This window comes from Equus caballus, chromosome 2, assembly GCF_041296265.1.
Source record: "Equus caballus isolate H_3958 breed thoroughbred chromosome 2, TB-T2T, whole genome shotgun sequence".
Classification (NCBI taxonomy): domain Eukaryota; kingdom Metazoa; phylum Chordata; class Mammalia; order Perissodactyla; family Equidae; genus Equus; species Equus caballus.
Window position 1 is genome coordinate 67,406,574 of NC_091685.1, and position 22,856 is coordinate 67,429,429.

Here is a 22,856-nt window from a genome sequence, read left to right on the forward strand (position 1 = left end):
CCAGATCTTCTTGCTCCTAATAATAATCTCTTTCTTTTAAAATTATGAGTATGGATTTTCAAACTTGAAAATAAACTTGATTTTCAAAAGAAATAAAATTGTAGTCAATGATCGTTTTCTACTAAAATGCTTTCAAAACCAATTTTTTTAAATGGGAATAAAGAGAATTTAAGACTATGATCAAGTCCAAATGTTGTCAGAAAGAAAGGGCTAATGAATACTCCTGATAAGCTGGAATACTATGGGCCAGTTCAAGAATTTTAATTGACAATCAGCTTATATAAGCTTTTTCTCTGCAAAGATTTCCATTTTAACGTTGTGCTAAAAAAAAAAAAATGGTACAACTAGGGTGGATTTCTTTCAAAGTGAAAGAATCTCTCAAATGTTAGGGAGGTCTTTGCATTTCTTCAGATTTCTTATTTGTTTGTTCAAGGAACACCATGCAGTCTTGACTGTCAAAGTTTGGCTGGACAAGGACGGTGTACTGAAAACATGACTTTTTGCAGTCACAAGACTCAGGTTCAAATCCAAGACACAACGTTTACTAATGTTAGGAACTCAAGCAATTAAATTAAGCTTTGTGAGCCTCAGTTTCCACATTCACATGTTATATGCACTTAATACCACAAACAATTGCTGTAAGGATTTAGCCCTACATGTTAGATCCCCTCTTTCTTAAGTGATTCAGGATTTAAAATAATTATTCTATAAATCAAGGAAACTCTAGAGTTTGCCCCTACATTTTCAGTTCCTTAATGATCTTTCCAATTTTTAATGTTGTTTAAAGACAAGCACACTAGATATGTAAAGTAGTTTAATTGAAATATGTTGTTCTTTCATTTTAATCTCTCTGACAAATCCACAAACTCAGAGTCCCTGCTAGATTTCTCTAAACTTTTAATTTGAAAATTGAAAAGAAAAGATTGCAACATGTATACTTTTTTATGCATTCTTCAGAGGACCTCAAATGTGCTCTTACGAAATTTAAAAATTGCAATGGCTTTCAGAAGCAATCTTATTGTAACATATATGACTTTTAATAAAAATACTAATTTTTATTTACTAATTTTTATTGTATGTTTAATATGTCAGACATCAGACTAAGTGCTTTACCCCCATTCCCTCGTTTATTCACTACTACACCTTTGTATACATTATTTTTTTTTTTTTTTTTTTGAGGAAGGTTAGCCCTGAGCTAACATCTGCTGCCAATCCTCCTCTTTTTTGCTGAGGAAGATTGGCCCTGAGTTAACATCTGTGCCCATCTTCCTCTATTTTATATGTGGGATGCTGCCACAGCATGGCTTGATAAGCAGTACATAGGTCCCCACCCAGGATCTGAACTGGCGAACCCTGGGATGCCAAAGCAGAGTGCGTGAACTTAACTGCTACACTACCAGGCCGGCCCTTGTATACGTTATTTTTATATTCCTTTTTACATGAAGAACCTGAGATTCAGAAAGATGAAATAACTTGCTTAAATTCATAGAATAAGTAGCAATGCCAGAATCTGAACACAAGCTATATAACTAACTTCAAAGCCCACAGATTTATCCATTATGTTCTTATAAATCATTAATAAAAACACTTTTTAGAAAATGTATAAGGGTTCATCATAATCACCAGACACTGAGTCTGCCTTCTAGTGATGAGGGTGGGAAGCCCAAAGGGAGGCATTGTCCCTACTGCACAGAGATGGGTCTGAGGGTTGGGTCCCCCTGTGGGGTGTCCACTTCCAGGCCAGCTGATGACAAAAGTTCCAGTTCTAATGTTCCCTCTCTGGTTGACACAGCTAACAGCCTGTTGCATCCATAGACTCTCATAGCAAAAGCTGCCTCAGTGTAACCTTTAAGGACATGGCCAACATTTAATGACCTCTCCTGTGGGGAATGGGGTTTATTTGATGAGGCTCTGAGACAACAGTACCACATGATGCTGGAGAACTTTGCACCTGTAACCTCGCCGGCTCGTTGGTATAGAGCAGGGGATGAGGAGGCATCTTCTGTACAGAGTGTTTAGGTAGAAAAATGTCACAAGACAGGACAGCACAGCCAGGTCCATCCATCTCGAAGGCTTGTCCCTGTGAGATATGCGTCCTGGTGGTGAAAGACACTTTGTACCCGGCTGAGCACAGAAATCCTACACTTGTGAGGTATGTGGGAGATGATTCTGGCTCAGTGAAAACTTGCACGGGCACCAGAAGGAGCCCAGTAGAGAAAGGATATGGACAGGGCCTCCTTTGTGACGGACTGCCCTTCACCCTTGGGGAGGTTGGGGAGGACTTCCCCTGGCAACACTGGCCTTCTCTAGCACCAGCACCCCTACTTGAAGTCACACTGCAGCACCAAGTGCGGAGAGTCCCTTTATAGCAGAAAAAGTCATTATCAATGCATTGAATTCAGGAAAACTTTCAGTTGCAAATACAAACTTATTCAGCATCAGTGAATTCAGAATGGAGGAAAGGCCTCATGAGTGAGGGAAATTCTTTAGCCAAAGCTCCAACATTACTTGTCACACTGGAGACACGGCTTACCAGTACAGCGAATGTGGGAAATCTTTTAGCCCAAGCTCCATCCTGAGTAATCACCAAAGGGTTCACACTCTGAAGCAAGGCCTCATGAGTGTGACAAGTGTGCAAAATCCTTTAGAAAAAGCCCTGGCCCTATTCAATACTGGAGAGTTCACATGTGAGAAAGTCCTCATAAGTGCAATGAATGTGGAAAATTCTTTACCCTCATATCTGACCTTGTTCAACACCAGAGAGTTCACACTGGAGAAAGGGCTCCTTGTTCAGTAAAACAACACTGGCAGAGATCCTTTGTGAGGGGGCCATTTACCTGAATTGAACCCCATATATCTGAACATACGTAGTGCAGAGATCCTCCACTACTTCTGGGACTTTGGGAAGCTTTAACGAGCTGCATTGTACGTCTAACCTGCCCAGGCCAGGAACCTTGCCAGATTTATGTCACTGTCGGTTTCTGTGCCATAAGCCATTTCATCTCTACCACCTGGCTGGTCCCCGCCGTGTCTATTAGTCACCCCAGTGTAATAAGGGAAGGTAGATGTTTCTTCTCTTCCTCCCATTCCCTGGAGAAAATTATGATGAGTCTAAGCCCTTATCGGGGGGCCTCACTCCCTCCTCTCTGACTAGTTAGGGCATGGTCCTGACCCAAATTTGGCCAAGAAGACCCAGTCTAGTTATTGCTGGCAATTTGCAAAGAATTTTATCTTCTTCCAGTTTGGGTCAAATTTGCAATGCTGACGAAGGCCACCTAGGAAAGACTACAGCTCTTCATGGTCCTATTTGGTGGCCCAGATAGTAGTATTTTTTTGGGTCCAGAGGTCAAAGACAGGGGTGGTGTTATGACAACCTCCAGTGGTTTGGGAAGAAGGATGAATTGATTCCCTTTTTCCCAGAGGATGTCACATAATGTGCAGCACTATTGAGGGGAAGCTGCAAAGGAACCCATGAGCTCTGATGTCCAGAATTCAGTTTGCTAGTGTCACCTGTGGTAAGACTACAGGGGCCAGGCTGAAACCATAATTGGTACAGAAACACTGTGTGTGATTAATAGGGTCTGGAGGAGACTGCACCAAACTAGATAGAATGTGCCTCTTCTGAAAGTGCATCCACAGCTGTTTCAGTAGCTATGGCTACATGAGATGAGAGTACATATTTCATACCCATGGTTTTCCTGGAGTTGAGCTCATCATCAGAGAAAATAGAGTTTGTTTACTCCTATAGCCCTGGATTGTTCATCTCAAGGCCATTGCTACACAATCAAGAAAATGAAAATAGAGAAAAGGGAAATCCCATAGTCCAGGACTGTGACTTTTATTATTCAGCTAGAGTTTTTGTTGACTCAGACAGAAACGGGCTTTCTTGCTTGACAACATTTCCTGCCACTGATGGAGGGCTGCCCTTCCCAAGGCATGAAGACAGAGATGGTCAAATCAATAGAGGGTTGCCAAACCTTCCAGTTTCTGAAAAATAGTAGAACTGGACTTTATTTGAACCAATTTTTAGAAAGTTGTATTGCGGTATAACTGACATGCTATAAACTGCGCATATTTAAAGTGTGCAATGGATTAGTTTTGACATACATATAAGCCCACGAAACCATCATAATCATGTTAATGAACACAGGCATCACTCCTATATTTACCTTGTGCCCTTTTATAATCTCTCCCTGCCCTCACAAGCCCTCTAGGTGATCGTTTATTTACTTTCTTTGACAATAAGTTAGTTTGTATTTTCTAGAATTTTATATGATTGGAATCATAAAGTGTTTGCTTTTTTAATTCTAGTTTCCTTCATGCTGCATAATTATTTTAAGATTCATAAATGTTACTTATGCAAATAGTTCATTCTTTTTATTGCTGAGGAGTACTCTGCCATGTGGATATAACGCTATTGGTTTATCCATTCATCTGTTAATAGACATTTGGGCTATCTGATTTTTGGCTATTACAAATAAAGCTGCATATTTGCAGTGTACAATTTGATGTTTTGATACATGCTTAAACCCTTGAAACAAAATTTTTCTTCTTGGTCTTTTTAATCCATCCATGGTGACACATAAAATTATTGATACAAGAACATATCCTACCTTGGGAATAGATGTTTCCATATGAATATAGAAATGGAGAGGAATGCGCTATGAAGGTCCATGAAGTCTTCCCCAATCTTCCATTATCTATCATCTCATGGTCATTCTTGTGCCATTAGTCTCCACCACATTACTGGGCTATTTTACTTATAATCTCAGACATCACGTCATTTAACGCATAACCTCCTCAGAATGCATTTCTAAAATGTAATTTCATAACTTTAGTAACTATCACACAAAATGAAAATATTTTAAAATATGACAAAAAATGGATAAGGGGAATGAGTTGACAATTCACAGAATAGGAAAACTAGAACTGACTAACAAGCACATGAAAAATATCCAACCTCATTAGCAATAAAGATATAGAAATTCAAATAAAAAGAACTATTTAATTTTGTTTGTCCACATTTAGCAAAGAATTAAAAGTACAACAGCATTAGGTAGTTAGTAGAAAAATGGTCACTCTTATACCAGTTGGTAGGAATACACATTTGTGTCACATTTTCTGAAGTTTAATCTGGCAAATCTTTTTAACCCAGAAATTTTACTTTTAAGAATTTAACCTAAGGAAATAATTAGAAAATTAAAAAAGAAAAACGTAAAAATGCAAATACCCTAAATGCTCAACAATAGGATATTATAAATAAAGTTATGTTGGTGTAGTCCTTCAACGGAATAATATTTTGTCATTTACAATGATGTTAAAATAGGTTAACAAACGCATTTCAATTCATGTGCCAAATTTTTACATATCTTATGAATAACTTCACCTGCCATGGACAAAATTATAAAATTAGTAAAATACGTATACTTTTTTATGGGTTACATTGTTATATAAATACAAGTAAGATTGATTTATTTATGTGTTTAAATGTGAACATTTTGTTGCATATTGTTAGCAAAGTCATGCATATATTGGCAATATTTTGTCAGTGGCAGTAAATTCAAACCATCAATATTCAGTTAATTATATTTTCTTTGTAGATCACATGAATTTAATAGGTCAGAAAGACATTTAAAATATGTATCTTCAAAATATAATCAAAAAAGAAATTACAAATTTATATGCACCAAAACATTGATAAAGCTATAATTGATAATAATAGTAATAATAACAAAATAGTAATTGTAAATTGGAGTAACAGGAAAAGCATTTTCTGGCATTATTCTGCAACTGATCCATTATACCTTAGCCCTATTAGACTCTAATTATGATGGTTATACTGTACTTACGTAGGAGAATGTCCCTGCTTGTTGGCCTAAAATATTTGGGGATGATGGGCATCATGTCAACAACTTACTCGCAAATGGGTCTGAGGAAAAAAGCCCCTTGTACTATTCTTTGGACGTTTCTTTAAGGTTGATATTATTTCAAAGTAAAAAGTAATTTAAAATCTAATCAAGTGAACTCACTCATAAATCACACGTATAACATTACAGATGACTAGCACAATTGACAGATTGCACCTCTGTACCTAATTTTATTTATAACAGAGTGAAGATTTAACTCCACATCTTGTCAGTATGTTTTCACTTTTAAAGAATGAATAAACTCAATGTTTCACAGGGTCACATACCATTCTACCTGATGTAAATATAACTATATATTCATTATTAATAGATTTATCCTATCCCGTACTCTTCAAAGGCAAATTTGGAATTTGCTATCTTATTTTTAAAAAACGGATATTCCGTTTACTAAGAACATTTTTTGTTTGGCATTTACATTATGCATTTCACTTGAAATGTAAATTTCTAAAAAGAAAGAGTGAGAGAGAACTATTAACGAAATTCTATGACACATTACTATCAGCAAGACATTTGCCATTTCTAATGTTGTTTTGTATGTTTTGAAACTGGATGAAATGTGCAAAATGTTAACTTTAAAAAGCAAGTTATTAAACCATACTTTTTGCTCACATGCCTTTCTCAAATCTAGAATTATTCTGCCTACTTGACTTTTCAATCTGGAAATTGTATTAGGTTAGTTTAACATGAGAAATTCTTATTAAACCCAGGCTGGATCCTAGTGGTAACCATCTTGCCTCACTAAGAGCTTGAAAATAATTGGTTCAATATTCAAGCATAGAATTATGCTGGAGGTAGACATCAAAGTCCTCCCTCTGCAATTTCTGGAATTTATCTATGCTAACTTTTTCCTCAACCCCACCTCCCCTACCCTCATCTTGACTTGTCTTTTGAAAACAAAGCCATTTGTGAATTTCTGGCCTTCTGGCGCCTGTCACATTCTCCTCCAAGTTTGTTCACAGCAGCTCTTCAATCACAAAAGAAAATGCTTAGACATTGAAGAATGTCATTTGTTTGGATTAATAAACTCATTTTAAAAGTACCCAGGTGATGCCTTTCAATCTTCTAAATCTCTTGTGATCTTAAGACTAGGTCTGTTTTGTTCTTTCTAGTTCAGATAACATTCTTCTGGGTAAAGAAGACTACAAACAAAATAGCATCATAGAAGCTATGGATACTCAAGTTTTCACTATCGCCTGTTCCATCAGCTACTATATCTCCTCTCCATGTACATAGTTGTTGTTTTGTTTTGTTTCACTTATTTTCACATATTACCCTCTCCATGATTTAGAAATCTCAGTGCTTTAGAGACTTTGACCTTCATAAAACTCTTCTTCAAATCTTATTCCTTTCTTTTCATTTTTCTTCCCATCTTCATATAGCTGGCTCTTGCTTATTCCATTCTCAACTCCAATATCACTTCCTCAGAGGCCCCTCTTCACCCCTGGGTCTCATGGAATGCATCCTCCTCCCCTACACATGTCACTCTACGCCAATTCTGTTTTATTGTTTTTGTATCACTTATCACTACATGCAATAATTATTTTTTCTGTCTCCTTCAACAAGAGGTGAGCTCCATGATGGCAGGAATACTACTGTCATTTTAACTCTCCAAATAATAGGACCCAAAGGCACTGCTGTTCTGCTCTCTGGCAGAGATTAATAAACTAATGACTCCCTAAAAAAATCAATGAATGCTAAACAGATGTAGTAGTGTATTCTTTGGAATAAGTATAGTCACCTGCCATAATCTATTACCTCATTAATCCTGACAAAATCCCTATAAATTATTTAAAGGGTGTGTAGCCAGAAACATTTTTTAGAGGGAGAAAAAACTATTATGCAAAATTTGCATATTTTGCCTAAAGTTACCCATAACGTTGAGGAGAGATAAAAAAGAAGAAACTGGATTAGTGAGCTTCCATTCTAGTTTAGCTAAGGAAAATGAGAAATAGTGAGATAAATAGATGAGAAATATAGGGGAAAGGGATATCTTTTTCCTTTCTTTATTCAAGTCTGCACTGCCTCCAAAAACTAGATCAGGCAAATTCCCAGAGTCTGGTCTTAAAGAAGTTTGTCAATAGTGCTAATCTCTCCACACACAGAAACAGCAAAGACTGAATCTTCCTTCATAGTGGGTTAGTGGGAAGACAAACTGATTTTATCTGACTATCAAGCCAGTCACTTGCCATGGCTGCCATTACTTAGGGCTGCCCTTCCTGGACAGTCACTGTGCTTCAGAGCAGAAGGAGACTTGATTCCCAAGCAAGGGACTGAGACACATGTTCAGGAATCTTGTGCTAGTGTTTCCCTTCTGTCCTTTCTTCCACCCTTTCAGTCAGTCTCTGTCTCCCTCTTCTCTCTCATACTCTTTCTAAGACAAACTATTGCCCGCCATTCCACATGATACCTAGGTTACCTGCATAGTTACAGTTAAAAACCATAGGGCCCATCATTAGGGATTTTTCTACCTTTAGCTTGTACCTTATTTACACAGCACAATGTAAGGTCCAACCTTTGTAAGTTTAAAACGTTGATAGCAATTAGGAAACGTAAATTCCAACGGTGAGTGAAAGCAAGCTAGGATATTTACACAAAAGCAAAAGTCTTGAAAAGACAACTTCAGTGTCAGGATTCAATTAAAAAGCTTGATACTTTGAGTTATTGCTATATATCCAAATATATTTAAAAACAAAATTGAACAAACAATAACTTTTTTTTAAAAAGGAGCATCTGTAAAAATACCCTTGCCCTAACTTCCCCAAATACTTGTGGCCTTATGTGAGTCAAAGGGCAAATGAAAGGGTAAAAGGCTGCTTTGATCAGATATAGCCCCAGAAGTTCTAGTGTGTTCCCAAATAAATGAGAGAATGTTCACGAAATGTACTCAATAAATTCTAAAGCACTAAGCTAATGTTACTTATTATTTTTAGATCATCTAGAGGAATAAGATTCATAAATACAAGACAGCTCAAGATCAATGACAGTAACTTGAGTATTTTTTTCATCCTAAAAGTTAACTTAATTGTCCCCACTTGAAATAAATGTGTCTATTCGTAGCCCTCTGACATAAAGATGGCCTGTTCACATGACATATTCTAACATATATTATTTGCTACTGTTAGTGTTATTTGATCCAATATGACAGAGACATACATTGCAAATTGCAGAGTATTAGCAAATGTTATATCCAGCCTTTGTATGTTTTTCTTTGTTATAACTATGTTGTTGTAAAGCTGCAATGGTCTTCAGCAATAGTTCAAGAGCTTAGAGCACGTGATAAGGGGGATGGACAGGTGTGAACCGTTGCAAGCTATGTTCTTGGCTCTACCCTCCTCTGTCTCGCCATCCACGTTGGCTTCTCTCATTTCCCACCTTAGCCAGGGCTCAAGTGGCTCTGGGAGTTGAGTCCTGCACCCTCACACAGAGAGGCTCCCCTAGAACAAGCAGTTCTTTCCTGTCCTACTCCCATTCTTGGTTTCCTATTTGTAAGGAATTCTAAGTCCTGTTTAGAAAGCACATGAGGGGAAGAGGAGAAAAGAGAGAGAGAAAGGAGGAAGGAAGCAGGGGATCGGGAATTGGGGGCAACCAGGGCCCTTGGAGGAGCTCTCCAATTTATTCAAGCCCCAATGTTGCAGAGGAGAAAACTCAGGATGTGATTTGCCTATGCCCATACAGCTCATGCACATCAGCCAATACCGGGGCAAATTCTCCTGACTTCCAAGTCACAGTTCCTAGAAGTTTCTGAATCTGTTTTCTGCTGTGTATTCTAACTCTCAGAACAAAAGTAGATTCACTGATTAATGTTTTTTGACCTTAATTTATAAAGGTTATTAAATTGACTACCTTAAAAACTCTAAGAATTTATGAAACTTGGAAAATCTTATATTAAAAGAGGCTTTTCAGAATCTAGGCAGTGGGCTTCTGAAAGTTGTCCTCTTTTGTTAGATCCTTAAGAGCAGGGCCTGTTTTAACCTCAGCTGAAAAAAATCTCCAATCACTAATGGCACATTAGCAATACATGCACTTTCTAGACTCTTTAAATCTTTCCTCCACGGAGGGATTCAGTTGTACATTTGAGTGTACTGAGGCTTAGATCAATTTTGCTGGGACCCTCCAGAAGTCCTCCCGTCTGATAAGACCTCCTATTGGATAACCACAAGAATGAATGAAGTTGTTCTCTCCACTGTGCAACGGGAGGGTCTAAAAACTACAGGGAACCCCTTAAATGCAGGAAATTTGTATTTCATTCTCCCCATCATACTGTGAAATGCAAAAAGACTAAGCCGATTACTCTTCTCTGACCAAGACAGTTAAATTGTTAAATAGAAAAATGAGCCAGTCCTAAAAGCTTTTCTAGGACACTACCCAAAAGTCCAGGAAGAATAATAACCTCCCAGAGATAAAACAGTTCAGCCAAGTACAAAAAAAGTTTCCCCTCCCAAATTTAAAAACCAAATGTACAAGCCTTAACATCCAGCATTCTACACGTTTTCTTTTTTCATTATTATGCAGACTACTACAAACTCAAAAGCAGAAAAGAATCTGATGCAAATGTGAACTGGTGACTGTCACCAGAGGTTTCACTGACATTCTTCGCCTTGATTCTGTCCTGTCACGCGGATTCTTGTGGTTGGCGTCATGATGGAGCCTTCCACTCCCTTGCTGTCCTCACCAGAGCCACTCGAATTCCTTTGTTCTTCCCAAACCCATAGATTCTGTAACAATAAAATACGAGGAATACAGTTGATCTGCTTCCCTTGCCCCTGACTACAATTCATTCTCCGAGTGCGACTAAGATAATCTTTCAAACACCCAAATCTGAGGGGTCATTCTGGTTTGTAAAGCCATTCAGCGACTTGCTATTGTCTGAGAGGGAGATCTGAAGCCCATTTCATGGCTGAAAAGGTTCTTAGTGGTCTGGCTCTTGCCTTTTTCTCCAGCCTCATCGCCTGCCATTCTCTCATTTTCCACCACCATCCCAAGCTCTAGTTTTTCTTTTAATTGTTCAAATACACAGCGCTTTCCCTTTCTTCTAGACCCTAGAAATTTCAGATCCCTCTTTGCACTACACCTTCCCCTCCTCTCTGGACTACTCCTAAACTTCTGCCAGATTTCAGGAGAAACAACACTTCCTGCAGGAGACTTGTCTCTCCTCACCCCCTCCTCACTGTGTTAAGTCCCTCTGACCTGTGCTCCCATCCACCTGCCTGTGTCCAAATTATTTTCTGTTCCCCAGCCAGGTTAGGTTATAATCTCCATTGGGGTGGGAACATTTGTCTTATTTACTGCAGGTCCCCATGTCCTAGTGCAGGGCATATCTTTGGTGCCCAGAAACATTTGTTAAAATAAATCATACAAACCACATAAGCATAAAACATTAAGTAGAAGTTACTTTAGCACAGTTGTTTATAACTGATCCCTGCCAATATTGGAGTACATGGTGTAGCAATTATTCAGAGCTTCCTCCCTCTCAATCCTCAGGTCACCTGCAAGAGAAGAATTTCGTTTTTTCTTCCTCTCTGTCACAGACCACTGACATGTGAGCACTGTGAAGGTGCAACCTTGATCATTCTTCTCCCATTTCCCCTGCCTTCCAGGTCTTACCATTCATGAGTATATGTGATGCCTTGTCAATTGCATGTCACAAGACTGGCTCCATCCTTAACGCATCTACAAGATTCCCCAATATAGTTTAGTCAATAAACAGACTTCCATTTCCAAATTGGAAAACCAATCTGCTATGGGCTGAATTGTGCTCCCTCCCCACAATATATCTGTTGAAGCCCTAAACCCCAGCACGTCAGAATGTGACTGTGTCTGGAGAAAGGGCCTTTAAAGATGTGATGAAGTTAAAACGAGGCCATTAGGGTGGGCCCTAATCCAATTTGACTGGTGTCCTCATAAGACAAGGGAATTTGAAGGGGGGACACCACGGGATCATGCAAAGAGGAAAGACCAGGTGAGGACACAGGGAGAAGGTGGCTATCTGCAAGCCAAGGAGAGAGGCCTCAGGAGAAACTAATCCTGCCAACATCTTGATCTTGGACTTCTGGTCTCCAGAACTGAGAAAAAATAAATTCCTGTTGTTAGCCCTGGCCAACTAATACACTATGAAAGTTAGAAAGAGCTCATCTGTATTCTGGAGCTGAAAATCTATCCTTATCATCATGTTTTTCTATTTTTAACCAAGTCTTTATCTCTAAATCTAGAAATAAATGTGAACATTAAGAAAGAACCTAATAATAATAATTCACTGATCACCAAATATGTGCCAGGCACTGTACTGAGTGCTTCATAGAATGTCAGCTGATTCCCCACTTAACAGCTCAGGAAACTCAGACCACAGAGGTTTATTAACCAGCCCAAGATTACACAATCAGCAAACAGGAAGAGTCTGTGCTTGAACACAGATTTGTGGAAGAAAGCTGGATGTGGTGGAAAGAGCAAAGGCTTTGGAGCTATGCAACTTGGGTTTGAATGCTGGTTTGTTGCTAAATTTCAGAGTGTGACCTAGGGACAGGTCACTTCTCTTCCATGAGCCTCAGTTTCTTCATCTGTAAAGCAAAATTAAAAATATTTACATTGCAAGATTGGTAAACAGATTCAGTGAGATAATATACAAAAGAACAAGAACACAGCAGATACACAAAAACAGTCAGCTACTCGATTGTAGCCTGCAGAGGCAAAGCCAAGACAAGAATCCTTGACCCCAATATTAGCAGAAACAGCCTTATTTCAGCAGGACCTTTTGGTTTCAATAAAGGAAAGCCCATTTCTTTATTGATTTATATATGATCATTTAAAAGTTAAACACATATCTGTCAGGTGACTATCTGCCTCTGTCTAAGCTGGAGCCTGTGATGAGGTGCATCTTGGGATGTCTGTGCTCACCCTGGGCACGGGATGAAGGAAAATCAAGTTAGGACTGGCCTGTCCTAACAGGTCAGAACTGAGCCAACAAAGACTGGTGTGTGTATGAAAATATATATTTGGTCAAGGGATTCTGATTTGAATTTCGGTCTATTTTTAACTTATTTTTCTTACAGAAATCACTATTCAATCACGGCCAAAAGTACTGCTCAGTTACAATTATCTCAAAATAAAAAGTTTGATTAAAAAAAAAAGTATCATTGAGGAGTCAGCCACACCTTGAGTCAAAGCCACCTCCTTCAATTTCTAGATAAGTGACCTTGGCCAAATTCCGTACCCTCCCCAAACCTGTTTTCCTCATTTGTAAAATGACTACAATAATAACTACCTCACAGTTTGGTTGTAAATAATAAATGCAATTATACCTGTATAGTGCTTAGTGATAATAGCATTTATCTAACACTTGCTGTGTACCAGGCACAGGTTTAAGCACTTGACTTGAATTTATTTAACTCAGTAGAGTCTTCACAACAACTTTATGAAGTAGGTACTATTACCATCCTCATTTAACTGAGGAGGAAGCTGAGACTCAGAGAAGTTAAGTAACTTGCTCAAGCTCACACAGCTAGTAGGTGGTGGAGCTGAATTCAGACCCAGGCAGTCTGATTCCAGAGGCTGTGCTTTTAGCCTTTACAGGACGCCTACCCCTGAGTAAATGTTCAATATCCAATACCTGCAATTGCATTAAAGGCAACATCATCCCGTTTAATTGATTGTTACTTAATTTTGCATCGTGTTTTGTTTTCAAGAGAATTTTGTTAAAAAAACTAAATAAAATATAACCTATAAATAGGAATGCTTTCACAAAATTATATCAATGATTGTTTCAGATTTAACTTAGTTTTAGCTAAGAATTATGTTATTAATTATTCAAATTATACTGACAATAGAATTATATAGCTAATGTAAATAAAGCTAAATAATGCTATAGAAGCTGAGAAATGTAAATCCACAAATGTAAACCACAGAGGAGTGGGGATGTGTTTACTGGGTAAAGAGTGCTTTTTTGGTTTTAGAATATACTATATATAATATCCTGTAGATATTTTTAAGTTGAAATGTACATTTAAGATAAAACATGATAAAATATGAAAACATTCTTATTCAAAAATATCCTACCAATGTATCTTTCCAGGCTTACTTTTAAGTTGTGTAAAAAGGTAATCACAGGGGCTGGCCCACGGCATAGTGGCTAAGTTCATGCACTCCCCTTTGACGGCCCCAGGTTCGCAGGTTCAGATCCTGGGTGCGGACCCAGCACTGCTCTTCAAGCCACGCTGTGGTGGCATCTCATATGAAACAGAAGAAGATGGGCACAGATGTTAGCTCAGTGACAATCTTTCTCACAAAAATAAATAAATAAATAAACAAAAGTTAATCACAGTTTATGGGAAATGTCACCATCACGTTCAAATTTTCCATCTTCTCCGGAGCACATATCTCATGTTTATCTGTACTTTTCTTCATTGAGCATGTCAAGCACCCATTTTGAGTGGCCCTTTGCTGATGTTGGAGACGTTCAGAGAAAAAGACGGTTTTCCTTGAAGACACTCAAAAATAGTAAAGCAATTAGAATAATGTGATTGGTGTTTCCACGGTAGAGTTTTCGTGGCTGAGTTGGAAGATGGATGAAGAAAGTGGGAGGGGAAGTACATGTAGTGAGCAGATATTGTTTCGCAAAGGCCTGAGGTTTGGAGAGTGGGCTAGGTTTGAACCAGCGCGGCTGCCTGGAGTGTAAAGAGGGGCCACAGAAAGAGACGGGGCAGGGATCGCCTCCTATGTGATGCCCTGCAGCGTAGATATTTAAGGATTTTAAAAATGAGAACTTCTGAACATGATCAGAGCTATGTTTTAGAACTTTACTGGGAGACGTGTGAAAACTGAATCGGTATAAGAAATTTAAGGGCTAAGAGATAATTCAGAAGGCAAACTGCTGTTACTTTCACAGGAGAAAGTATCAGGGTTCCAACAAGACAGTGGCAGTGGAAACGAAGAAAGGAAGGGGTGAAGAGGTACGAACTGTGCCCTAGATCCCAGCCCTTCCCACGTACTAAAAAAACTGCTTCTCACATTTTCCTCTATCTCACATATATTATTTATTAATAATCCAGAAGTTATTAGTTAAAATGAATATGCATTATTACTTTGCGCCAGGCACTGTAATAGTGCTTTATAAGCATTACCTAATTTAATTTTCATCAAATTCTTGTAGGAACTGCTACTTTACTAATAAGGAATCTGAGGCACAGAGAACTGAAGCAACTTGTCCAAGGTCACACCACTGGTCAGAAGAGGACACAAGATCCAAACAGTTTGTCTGAATTCGAAGCTGGGGCCCTTATCTCTCCCCTGCTCACCCCCAGGACACTTCCTGTTCTAGTCTCACTCTTATTGGCTCTTGGCCTTTCAAGCTGAATCCGTTCTTTCTTAAAAGAAAAACTTCTTTGCCTTCTAATCTTTCCAACTACTGTCCAATCTACTTCTTTACATGTAATGTTGGTCTCAAACTCCTGCCATACATATCGTCTCACCAGCCATTTTTCTCCTTATATTTCAGCCATTTGTTTTCTGTGCCTCCTAAATTTACTCACACTAATTATTGTCCTGAAAAATTAAAAGTAACCAGAAATCCTGCATTTCCTTGTGCTTGTCAGAGCACTTTCCATTATTAACCACCCCTTTGTTCTTGAAATGGCTTTTCCACATATGCACTGCAATGCTTTGCTCTCCCAACATGGTCCCCTGTCACTCCAGTGGTTCCTTCTCCGCTTTTGTTAGTTCTTTCCTGATTAAAAAAAAGTTCCTTTTCTTCTTCTGTGTTCAGTGCTGCCGTTAGAGGTGTTGGGTTTTTGTTTGTTTCCTCTTTTTCTTTTTTGTCTTCTGCTGTTCTCTTTTAATATGATCCCTCAATTTACCACATTATGATTTTAATTATCTTGATATAATATAAACCTCTCTCCCTATCTTAATTTCTCAACACTTTTTCAAGACACAATTTTAAATCAACTTTGAAGACTTCTGCTTCAGTAGCTTACTGACAGCATATATTTTACCCCGGCTCCCTGAACAGGCTTGCCTTGCTGACCCGGTCACCTTCCCCCGTCTCCTTCTGTAAGCAGCAAAGGGCACAAAGGATTCATTCTGCTCTTAGTTTAAGCCTTTTGCCCGACTTCCATCTCCCCGAGTGCTTAGATTTCTTTGTTCATGAAAATAAATGCCAACCAAGTATTACGCTTACAGAATTAAAATTGAAGCCTGCGGGTGATAACATGAAAGAAAGAAAGAAAAAAAAGACTAGGTCAGCGGAATAGCCCTGACTGAACGCATCTCAGCACACAGCTTGTACTCAAGTTCCTGAAAAACAGGGAACTTCTTGCCACGCTTAACTTGGAGCTTCTAAAGCTAATATGATTCAGTGAGTAGGCATTCCATTGAACCAATAATTCACCAGGGAAACAGCGACTCTGGAAGTCCTATGCAAGTAAATGATGAGAGTTCCTGCGGGGCGCTCTCAAGATGACACACAATTGACACTGATCTGAAACATAAGTGCCAACGAGATTCCTCAAGTCCCAGCCTTGAAATGATATGATTCAGGGGTTTCCAGCCAAAGCACAGTTCATTTATCTCTAATATCTGTACAAGTTTGTCAACAACACAACTAAGCAAAAAACAATGGTGTTACTTACGTCCACTCCCTTCATCCCCCACCCCAGTGGCCACGAGATGGGAATTGAGACAAAAACTTAGATTGCAAAAGAGCAACATCCCTAAAATTCTCTTTTTTTGTTTGTTTGGTTTTTTTGACGGGTGGGAGGGGAGGACTTGCGGGGCGGGAGGAGGAATTCAAGCTCCGAGTACCTCCTCCGCCCTCCTCTGATCAGGGTGGTCTTTAGCGCACTGAAGGGAAATCTGTTTTAGAAATAACCTTTTTGCTTTTCCTGCCAGCTCCCCACAAGTCACGCAGCCAGAAGTCGGCTGCGAGTCAGGAAGGCAAAGATCGCGAAGCTTGGCGCCGGGGAGCGCTCGAGCCAGGTGACACAGTCGTGGGTTCCCCGGCGCGGGCTTGACAGTTTCATCCCCGCCCACTGGCAGGAGGGCGCCCAGCTGGGCTGCCCGCGCGCGCGCAGGGGGCCATAAAAGCTGCGGCCGCGCGGAGACGCCGAGCTCGCCCACCGCCCGAGCAGCGGCCACACCATGCACGTGAACGGCAAAGTGGCGCTGGTGACCGGCGCGGCGCAGGGCATCGGCAGGGCCTTTGCAGAGGAGCTGCTGCACAAGGGCGCCAAGGTAAGCGCGGAGCGGACCGCAGAAACTTGCCTGCCCACCTCAGACTCGCCCCGCTAGCGGAGGGGCTCCCGGGGAGACGGGGAGGATGTGCTCGAAATGCCCACCTTGCCTCTTCCAAAACCTGCTAAGGCTTACGCTTTCGAACAGACCTCGAAAACGGCTGGGAGAGAACCCGAACTTTAATTGCCGAATTTCAGGTTCAAGAGAGGAGCGTCTTGTTGTTTATTTACTGTTCGTCTGTCTGTTTCACGAGCTGCGCGGGACCTCGATTCCTCTCCTCTTGTCTATAGGTAGCGCTGGTCGATTGCAATCTTGAAGCAGGTGTAAAGTGTAAAGCTGCGCTGGATGAACAGTTTGAACCTCAGAAGACTTTATTCATCCAGTGTGATGTGGCTAACCAGGAACAACTGAGAGGTAAGAGAGGGGAATCAATCCATCAACGTGGAACACGTCCTGAGCAAGCAACAACCTGAAGGCAGCCCGGGCCGGCCAGCCAGCCCCGGTGCAGGCAGCTGGGCTACCTCCTGGAGAGCAGCTGCCTCTCAGCTCCAAAAGATAGTTCGGACTGTTATGTTTCCTACTGACATCCCAATAGCCACAAAAACTAAGGGGGGAAAAGCCAAGACTGCTTGAGAAATTCTTTTATTTTAGTCATTGGGCAGCACTTAATGTAATCAAAATTCCTTTGTGTATTCAAAGACAGTGCTGCTACAGTAATTACTAAATGATTGAAATTGCAGATGGAACTTGCAAAGTTAAAAGTAGGCTGAAAGACTGTGGCAAACAGCTTCCCCCGGAAAGCTGGAAGACACAGAGTTGGATGACAATCAAATGTGACCTTGTTTCTCTTTTAAACATACTAGAATGCAAGATCAAGGATCATCATCACAGATAGGCTAGATGCTTTTAACCAGATGTTCTCTCTGGTTTTTCCCCTGTGAGATAGTACTTTAAAAATAATAGCTGTACTGCAGCGTTAGAATTATAGAAGAAAAGTTTCTATCAGACTTTCCCCAATGCTTTCCTGTTTCCGTCTACTCCACTAAAATAGACCAATCTACTTTTGAAATATCAGGGACAATATTGGTGTAGACAATAAACAGATTTGGTCTGAGACCCAAAAAAATGCCTTTTTTTCTGGGAAAAAAATTGAAAAATAAAATAATTGTATTTAACAAAATTTTATTGAAAGACTGAATAAATTGTTAGGCACATCTTTAATCAAGGGACCAAAAAACTTCCATAAGAGTCACTCTAGTACTCCTTTTCTTAAAGGAACACTAAAGTGTGAATTTCTTTGAAAATGTTGGGATATTCTGTAAAAGAGTGAAAAATGAGTTGTATGTTAGAAGGCAGTGTTACCCTCCTGTTAAGGGAAATTATTTTAAAGGAAGTTATGTAATTAAAATCTGAAAATGCTAATAAAGACCTATAATATGGATTACAAGCACGAGTAGAAGAGATCTGTAAACACAGATTTTTGCCAGAGGATAAAGTTTTGTTGATTGCACATGATATTTTGGATCAAGGGTAGAGTCATTTCAAATCTCCACATCCATGCTGATAGAGTAGGGAACAGTATAGATCATCTGAAAGCTGTTTCTGTCTGAATTTATATAGTTTCATATGTGGCATTTAACCTTGTTTTGCTTTCCAGTGTTTAAAATTAGTACCTTGGCTGTAAACACATTCCTTAAGGATAAATGATTATGGAGGAAGAAACTCAGACACATAATGAGTGACCACAAGAAGGTCACTCATTTCTCATGTTGGTCATGAGAAATCCACATGTTGTCTGGACATCAGCCTTTATTTGCATTCAAGGAAATCACAGCCTTGACTCTTCCAATTTCAGGATTTAATGCTGCCTGCAGCTTTTTCAGCTATTTAGACATGTGGCCAAGGGAGACTTCATTGAAATCAATAAAAATACAGAGGTGAAAAGGTTCTTGGAGCTAATCTAGACATAACTCATTTTACAAATGAAAAAAATGCAACACAGAGAGTTTAGGTAAATTATAAAGAGTACCACAGCATATAAATGTCAGCAAGAGCTGGATTGTTAGTCGCTTGAGCCCAGAATTCAGTTTATGTCAGAAAGAAGATGGTGTGTTATATATTGGTAAGGGCAGAGTAGAAGGAATGCAGTGGAGACCAGAAAGAGGAAAGAAAATTAAAGAAGCAATTAGACATGCATACTTAACAATCTAATTTCCTATAAGGTATGAGTTCTGACGAGTAGAACATACTTAGGATGGAATGCAAAAAAAACCCAAATAGTATTCCTTAGATGTTTTCTACTGGAGGACCTTTTCTGGAATCAATTTGAGATCTTAAAAAGCAGTTTAAAAATTCCATGAAAAAGTAAACAGTTTTTATTTTGTTGTTTTCCATTCCAGTATGGGAAAGGATGTGTGAAGGGTATATTTTAGAAAGCCTTGGCATTATTTTGGCAATTAACTTGCATAGTAATTTATGCATTTGGGAACTGATTAATCCATGCCCTTCTCACTATGTCTAGCAATCGTTAATAATTCTATGATTTTACATCAATCAAGATAAAGTTAGCGTGGATCTGCTTTTTTCAAGGAATTCATATGTTGGCCCCAAACCTGAGAACACGTTTGTCTCATTTGGAAAAACAACCACAATTGTTATCTAAAGTCTCAAGGAATAGAACTAGAACCAATGGTTCAAAGACCCAGGGAAGCACGTTTAAATCAAAAGAACTGTGTGAAAGTCTGCTCTGAGAAATAATGTTTCTCAATACAAAAATGGTAAAGCCCACTATGAACTGGCTAAGAAGGATTTGCAAGGACTGGATATGTGGTTGGACAATGTAATGAGTGACCTTCAGGCCTCAGAATCTATGCAACCTTTACCCTGTGAACATAGTTTTTATACAAACTAGGTATATAGAGTAGTAATAATAGAAAGATAATGAAATAGTAAACATTAAAATTGCAGTAATCAAATAAAATCAACTGAATGAAAAGTACACTTTTATTTACTAGGATATCAAAACTCCCTGAAATGGTCATAATGGAATACACAAGAAGACTGTGTTTAATATAACACTTTATCAAGGGCTCATTAAAAAAAGGATGTTTGTCATAGTCTAAGCCACAGAGTTTCAGTAACTTCTTAGACAGAGAGATGTTGGCTGCCCAAGCAGACTTGCAAGAGCTCTTAGCTTAGGATGCTCAGTTCTCCAAAGCTTACTCTGTTAAGCTACTGCTTATGAAACTTTAATGTGCATACAAATCATCTACAGATCTTGTTAAAGTTAAGATTCTGATTCAGTAGGTCTGGGGTGGCCACAGATTCTCCGTCTCTAACAAGCTTCCAGGTACTGCTGGTTGATGCTGCTCCTCACAAAACACACTTGGAGAAGCAGGGCATGAAGTCACAGTCTAAGAGTGTGATTTTCACTATGAGACTGGATAAATAAAAACTCATTTTGGGGCCTAGGATATGATTTAAATGTATACGTAGAAAATATGAATGTGTCTATAATGTCCTTTTTTTTTAATTAGATACTTTTAGAAAAGTTGTAGACCACTTTGGAAGACTGGACATTTTGGTCAATAATGCTGGAGTGAATAATGAGAAAAACTGGGAAAAAACCCTGCAAATTAATTTGGTAAGCTATCTTAGCTCTGTTTATTGCTTAAAATTGTTTAATAATATGATATCTTTAAAGGAAAAAGTTTCTTAGATTCATGAAAACACTACAGTGACCAACAATATAGAAAAAGGGAAGTTACAGGAAGCTAGAAAAAAAGCATTTCTGTTTTCAAATAGGAAGACATTCAAGACTTTTAATTATGAAGATAAATCTATCTTAAAATACTGAAAGACAATATGAAAAAAATAGTTTATTGCATAACTTTAGAGTTGGCCAACTATGGCCTACAGGCCAAACTAGCCCACCATCTGCTTTTGTATGACCTGCAAGCTAAAAATGGGTTTTACATTTTTAAGTGCTTGAACAAAGTTAATAAGATGAGATATATGAATACAGTTGTGTTGCTCAGTGACAGGGATACCTCTGAGAAATGCATTGTTAGGCAATTTCATTGTTGTGTGAACATCATAGAGTGTACTTATACAAATCTAGATGATACAGCCTACCACACACTTAGGCTATATGGTACTAATCTTACCAGACCACTGTCGTAGACATGATCCACCATTGACTGAAACATTGTTATACAGCACATGACTGTATACAAAAGTTAAATTTCAGTGTCAATAAAGCTTTATTGGAACACAGCTACAGTCATTCATTTACATATTGTCTCTGGCTAATTTCATGCTGCAACAGCAGAGTTGAATAATTGTGACAGAAACGCTATGATATGCAATGCCTAAAAGACTTACCATCCGGCCCTTTACAGAAAATGTTTGCCAACCCCTGGCTTGTTTATTTAAAAAAATAAATTGTACTTTAATTCCAGGAATACAGCAGACAACCAAGGCTAAAGTAACTGTTGGACTTTGTAATTATTAGGATTTTTATCCTGACAGTTGATGTGTGTGTGTGTGTGTGTGTGTAATTTCCACAATGTTTGATGACTCTTTAGCTCTTACTTAAATTGTAAAAATGTACAATTAGGAAATAAAATTTCTGTTTTATCCATTGTATCCCAAGTTTGTTGGTTATCTCATTTTGTAAACACACTTGACTCAAGATAACGGGATTTAGTAAAACTCAATCCTTAGCTAAAGCAAAATGTCAGAGCTGGGCTGTGCATGGGGTCACCCTTCCCATGGTAAGTTCATTCTTACCTTACAGGCATGTATAAAGTACAGAGGGACCACTGTGTGTGTATAAACATACAGGGAGTGCCCCTCCCCCTTCATGATATTCTCCTAGGATATTATAAACTCCTCAGAAACAGGAACTGTGTTCTGTTCTCCTTTGTTCCCCTCTCAGTAATCGACACAGTTCTCTTGAAGACAGTGCTTACTCAATAAATGTTTGACCTGAATTGACATTCTCAAGAGTAATTACTTAACTGTAGTAACTTGATGGAAGTAATAAGAATTACATTACCTCACAAAAGAGCTGAATCTTTAAGCACCACTTTGATAAGGGTACAAAGTTGCTCCCTAAACTTGACAGGTACCTAAAATTCTCTTACCAATACACACACTCTCCTTCCAGTTCTTTTTGAGATTTGTCTCAAGTATTCCTGAATATCATATTTCAAAAACTTTAAAACCTATTCGTCAAGTTTCCCTCAAAATCTTTCTGAGAGAAGTGTGTGAGCACAGACGTGTGTGTGTGTTAGTTTAGAGAAACCTGATAACTGCTTTTCCTCAGTTGAGACAATTCTATGATTTTCTTCTACATTGGGCTAGTAATATAGTGAAATCAAATGAAATATTTTCTGACTGTGAAACATACTTACATGGCTTGGCTAAATCACTTTATCATGGTATATTAATGTTTAATACACCATTGAATTTGCTTAGTTAAAACCTAATTTAATTTTATATTTGTGTCTCTCTGCTTATAAATGAACATAGCTTACAATTTTCTTACAATATTCCTATTTGGTTTGAATGTCAATTATTTCTTTGCTTACTTTTATCTCCTTGATCTGTCAGTTTTTGAACAGAAGGCAATCACATCTCAAATGGCAAATGTTAATTTGCCTACCTTGTTCAGTAATTCTGTCAGTGTGTACTCTATATTATAAA

At 38.7% G+C, this 22,856-nt stretch overlaps 1 protein-coding gene and 1 long non-coding RNA gene across 3 annotated transcripts in view; one reads left to right on the top strand and one right to left on the bottom strand.

The window, feature by feature from the left end:
• Positions 1–12,261: 12,261 nt before the first annotated feature.
• LOC138921739 (uncharacterized) lies at positions 12,262–16,641 on the bottom strand. The gene is made up of 4 exons (XR_011434588.1): positions 16,547–16,641; positions 14,240–14,407; positions 13,999–14,146; positions 12,262–12,481 (listed from the first exon to the last, which is right to left on the bottom strand). It is a non-coding gene; the product is annotated as an uncharacterized lncRNA (long non-coding RNA).
• Positions 16,642–16,686: 45 nt separating this feature from the next.
• HPGD (15-hydroxyprostaglandin dehydrogenase) overlaps positions 16,687–22,856 on the top strand; it is a 29,905-nt gene continuing 23,735 nt past the window's right edge. Inside the window, exons 1-3 of one of the 2 annotated variants that reach the window (XR_011429827.1) lie at positions 16,687–17,147; positions 17,438–17,561; positions 20,684–20,790. Coding sequence is in view for 1 of the 2 variants with exons in the window: in NM_001081786.1 (NP_001075255.1) it covers positions 17,055–17,147; positions 17,438–17,561; positions 20,684–20,790 (324 nt within the window). In the remaining variant the exon portion in view is untranslated. 2 annotated transcript variants of the gene reach the window in all.